Source organism: Eurypyga helias, unplaced genomic scaffold, assembly GCF_000690775.1.
Source record: "Eurypyga helias isolate BGI_N326 unplaced genomic scaffold, ASM69077v1 scaffold17159, whole genome shotgun sequence".
Classification (NCBI taxonomy): Eukaryota; Metazoa; Chordata; class Aves; order Eurypygiformes; family Eurypygidae; genus Eurypyga; species Eurypyga helias.
In genome coordinates this window covers 1-4,634 of record NW_010274188.1, presented here as the reverse complement: position 1 = coordinate 4,634, position 4,634 = coordinate 1, and the positions used below count along the sequence as shown (strand labels likewise).

General features: G+C 40.5%; 1 protein-coding gene across 2 annotated transcripts in view; it reads right to left on the bottom strand.

Moving 5' to 3' along the window:
• THOC7 (THO complex 7 homolog (Drosophila)) overlaps positions 1-4,440 on the bottom strand; it is an 8,367-nt gene extending 3,927 nt beyond the window's left edge. The window contains exons 1-4 of one of the 2 annotated variants that reach the window (XM_010159748.1): positions 4,328-4,440; positions 3,372-3,499; positions 2,934-3,020; positions 1,884-1,941 (exon numbers count right to left, since the gene is read on the bottom strand). In XM_010159748.1, coding sequence (XP_010158050.1) covers positions 1,884-1,941; positions 2,934-3,020; positions 3,372-3,480 — 254 coding nt within the window. In that variant the 5' untranslated portion in view covers positions 3,481-3,499; positions 4,328-4,440. The remainder of the gene's footprint in view (positions 1-1,883; positions 1,942-2,933; positions 3,021-3,371; positions 3,500-4,327) is intronic. The other variant, XM_010159747.1, reaches the window with a different exon arrangement.
• Positions 4,441-4,634: the final 194 nt, after the last annotated feature.

Here is a 4,634-nt window from a genome sequence, read left to right as displayed (position 1 = left end):
AGCCCTTCCGATACCACATCTAATTACACGGCGGGCACTGCCATTTAGCTCCTGTCACTTCCTCAGTCAGCTCCTGCGCATTACTTCTGACGAAGCCACTAACACCTTCTCTTCTTCCGTGCCGTATGACTAGCTGTTCCAAGAAACAGTCCCTTTAAAAGCACAGAGAAAGTATTTTTCTGAACTTTGTACTATTGTGCCATATGACCTGCGAAAGCTGTAAATGTAACTCGCAATAAGCCACGGCATTTCTCCTCACAGGAGGTTTTCTCCAGTGTTTTTACGGATTAAGAGTTCCACGAAACACGTGACATTGTCCGTGAGGCTTCCTCCATTCTGATTTAAGGGTGGTCCTCTTGGTTCATAGTATGATTTTCTGTGTCCTTTCCTCAGACGGGAGAGAAAGGAAGGCTTGTAATTAAAACGCTGGATGAAAACTTCATCTCATTCCTACATTTAAAGTCTGTTCACTTGGAGAGGTCAGTTAAAGCTAAAATACCTATGAAAAAAGCTCCCTTTAAAAACATTCCATTCTACTAGGGTGTCCTATTTCCCCATCTGTAAAAAGGGGGATCATGGTCTGCTATACTGCAAGTCTGTCTGACTACAGATAGCAAGGACTATGGACTAAAGAGATGATAAAATGAAGAAAAAACAAAATTCCAAGTTTACTAGCTGTAACTTACCACCATTTTTAGCTTTGCTCAAGAAATTTATGCTTAATCAAAATCAGCACAATCCCTCCAACCCTAAATAACCTGGCATTCTTGAAGAAAAAGGCATTGTCATTTAGTTGTTTCTGTTGTTAATCAACTGACTTCTCAAAAAAACTCCACTTTTGACAATTCTTTATTATGAAACCTCACTGGATAAACAGCATGTGCTAATGATGTTAAGAAGTAGTCAAGCCTCATGAGAATTGCCTGTAATAATCAAAGTTGTGCTAATGAAATCAAGGCACAGAAAAACAACACACAAGAAATGTGTGAAATATTGTCAGTGGCTTATAGCTACAAAAATCCTATTATCAGGGCAGTAATTTAATAAAAAAATCTTCCTTTTGCTACAGAACACCACAGGAAGTGAAGAGACAGCCTCGCTCTGCAATTTCACTGAACATGGCCAACAGGATAGGTGCAAGCTGCGCTTACACGAGAACAGTAACCCCGTGCTACGGCTTTAATCAGGCTGAGAAAAAGCCAACTCACAGGTGCAACATCCTGGAATGTTTCTGTGGCTTGGTAAAGTTAAAAAGATTATGTCCCCACAACTGTCCAAAATGACCCAAACCCACAGATAGTCAACCAAATCCAACAACGACACAAGCAACACTAGAAATTCCATGCAAGATGAGTGGGTCAAGAGGTAGTTCTAACCTGCGTGCCAGGGCAGGTCACAGCCCACTACGCAACGTAGTGACATAACTGTGCACGCAGGAACTACTACTACAAGGAAAACATATTAAAAAACATACCCTAAGGGCTTTCTCTCATTCCACCTTATTTGTTGGTGCGTTACATATTCTGTGTGACTACTGAATCCCTCACTGGTGCACTTTACAGTGCTTCCTCACTCTCTTTTTTGAGCAACTCCTCTTGGCAAACTGACATTAGATGTTCATTTACCTCCAGCTTATTCACCTTGACAATGGAAAAATTTCAAATACAAAACAACCTGTAATGCTTCTGAACCCATGCAGATGGAGATTAATTAAAGGAAGCTGATAAGGGCACAATTTTAGAATGAAACCCGAGTTTTAATTTTGTCAAAAAAAGAAATTATATAAAAGTGAGAGGAAAGACCAAACTGAAACCAAGGAAATGTCAAATCTGGTGACTTCTAGCCTACCATTTTCTTGTAATTTAATGTGGTCGCATACTTACTTCAAGGTTTCATGTCTGTCTGGATGGTGTTGTATGACTTTGGCCAATGCATCATATTCTGGAAGAAATTTAAATAGTCTAAATAATTCTGAAAGCACAGATTTTTTAATTTTTTTTAAAACTGTATTCTGCATAAAGAACAATATTATGGTTCTATAGGTAACTAACACAGCCACTTCCTGACACTAAGACTGTAAATATGCCAAGTACCTCATTTACACGGAAAAATTTGTGCTGCAGGCTGGACAGAACATATCAAAAAGCAAACACTTCAGACCTATGTTTGTGAAGACATAAGAATCCTACATTCCTACTGGTTAAGGTTCTTTTAATTTCCAGTTGAGTCTAAAATTACCCACAAAATTGATCACACAGTTGTATTTAAAACCTTTCATCTGTTATACTTTTAAACATTTTCTTTTTGCATTACATTTATCAAGAAGAAAAAAAAATGCTTCTCTTCAGTTGCTAATCTTTTGATAAGATGAAATGCTTTATGTTTCAATTGAAATGATCAGCACATACTTTTAAGAGCAGGGAAAAAACACACCTCTCATAAGAGGTATCCAGTAAGGACACACACAGAGATGCTGGGTGTGTAACTGGCACCACTGTCTCTCTGTATGCCACGACATTTCTTGCCTTTAAGAGCTGAAGAAATATACTGGCATGATCTTCAGTGCTGGGGGTAAGTCTATTCCACTCTTGTTTCGCTGTTCAGAATGTGTTTTGGTTCTTCTCAGGGCACCTGAATTGCGACAGGATGTTTTGGGGTTTTTTCTTTGGCCTGAAAACATCTTTCTAAAAAACCGTTTTAGGTTTTCCTGGTGTTGCATGTCACGGAGATGTACTGGTTCAATCTTACCTGCCTCATCCACCAAGAACTTTCAGTAGTTTGTATGGAACCCAACAGACTAAATACTGTATTCATGATACCAGCATATTCCCTTGCACTTCAAAAAAATTGTAATCTCTTTTCCAATACGATGTATTTTAAAAGATAACAAAGTAACGAAACCGACCAGTGTAAACACCGACATTGCTCCTTACCCTGGCGATTTTTTCTAATCCTTTTTGCCTGCAGGATTTGTTTTTTGCATTCAGAAATCTTCTCATGTGCTGCAGTTATACTGTTTTCTTAAAAAAAAAAGAATAAAAACCCCAGTTACATTGAAAACAAAACACCACATGAGTAAACAAGCCATTCTGCTAAATTATAAACCGAGCCACTTGTGACACAGTGGCCTGCTAGCTCCATCAGCTTCAAAACTACACTTCAGTAGGTTAAAAAAATTGATTTATATGTCTTTTACACACTGCTAAGATGCTTACAGCATATGTATGAGTGCTATCTATTAAAAAAAACCCAAAACAACAAAACCAAACCACTCACCATATCTATATATTACGTTCAGCAGAACAGGTACTCAAGCTTGTTCATAGAGGGAAATTGCCAAACAGAAAACATAAATAATTTCTCATCTTTACCTATATCCTTATAGATTTTTTCATAATTTTCCATTTCTCTCAGGTTCATATCATACACCAGAAGGGTTTTTCCCATTGAAAATTCACACTGTGATAAAGTACTCAGCATTCGTTGGTATTGGCTGTAACTGAAAACAGAGAAGATATTTACTCCTAAGCAGCACAGAAATACCCCGGACCTTTACAAAACAGTCTCATGTAACATTAAGGAACCGGTGGATAAAGTATTTCACAGATTCAATGTGTCAATTTTTAAAAGTGCAGTTAGAAACATTGCACCAATTAATTCTACCATCATGTCCTTAGAGGTGTAAAGTGAGTATTAAAGCAATAGGGAGATTGATCCAGGGCTTAGGGATCCCGGCTAAGGCTGGCTCTGGGACCACTGAGATCAGTATTATAATACCGCAGCGCTTCTCTGTGCACACAATCGTTGTATCGTGTCCTCCGGGAATTTTATCCAGTACTAGTACGGACCCCACAGCAGAACACCATGTTGTCGCCCATCCCACACTACTTTAGTCTGTTTGTTTTTTCTTTTTTTAATAAAAAAAAGAACCGCAGTAGCAGAAATACTAGCAGTACTACCCTTCCCTACCAGAACAAATGCTAAACTGCCAACTAAAATATTTGAGTCATGATCCCTGTTGTAATAGCGGGACTCCCAGCTGGATCACGCAGCGGCACGACAATCCTGAGGGCATTCCAGCGGCACAGGCAGATTTCAGGATACAGCCTGTAGCCTTCAGTCATTTCTGACCAGTCTCTAGTCCTCATCTCCTACCACAGTGCTCGGCATTTGTGCTGGGAACACCACGGAGACACACTGAAAAGCACATGTATGCATTTTAATACGGATCTTTCTGAAATGGATCAAGCCCCGTTTCCCATTGAAATAGGAGCTAATCAGTTACAGGGCCTTAAAAAAAGAATCCAAACCAAGAGAAAACAAATACCCTTCCTCTTGAGATCCGGAATTACACCACTTAATGAAACTCTTCACCAACAAATTGATCCGCCTGTCGTCACCAGCACCGTCGCCATCGATCAGGAGTCGCTTGCGGATAACTTCATCTGAGGAAAAAAAATCCTGTTTAATGCCTCGCGCTATGGCAGCCGCAGCCCAGAGCCGAGCGCGGGTTTCCCCACGGGCCTTCAGGGAACGATTCCCGCGGCTAAGGCGGGAGGATCTGTCGCACAGGCGGTGTCCCAGGGCCCCAGGCCCGAGCGCGGGGCTGCGGCACCCTGGGGCCCGGGCGGAGA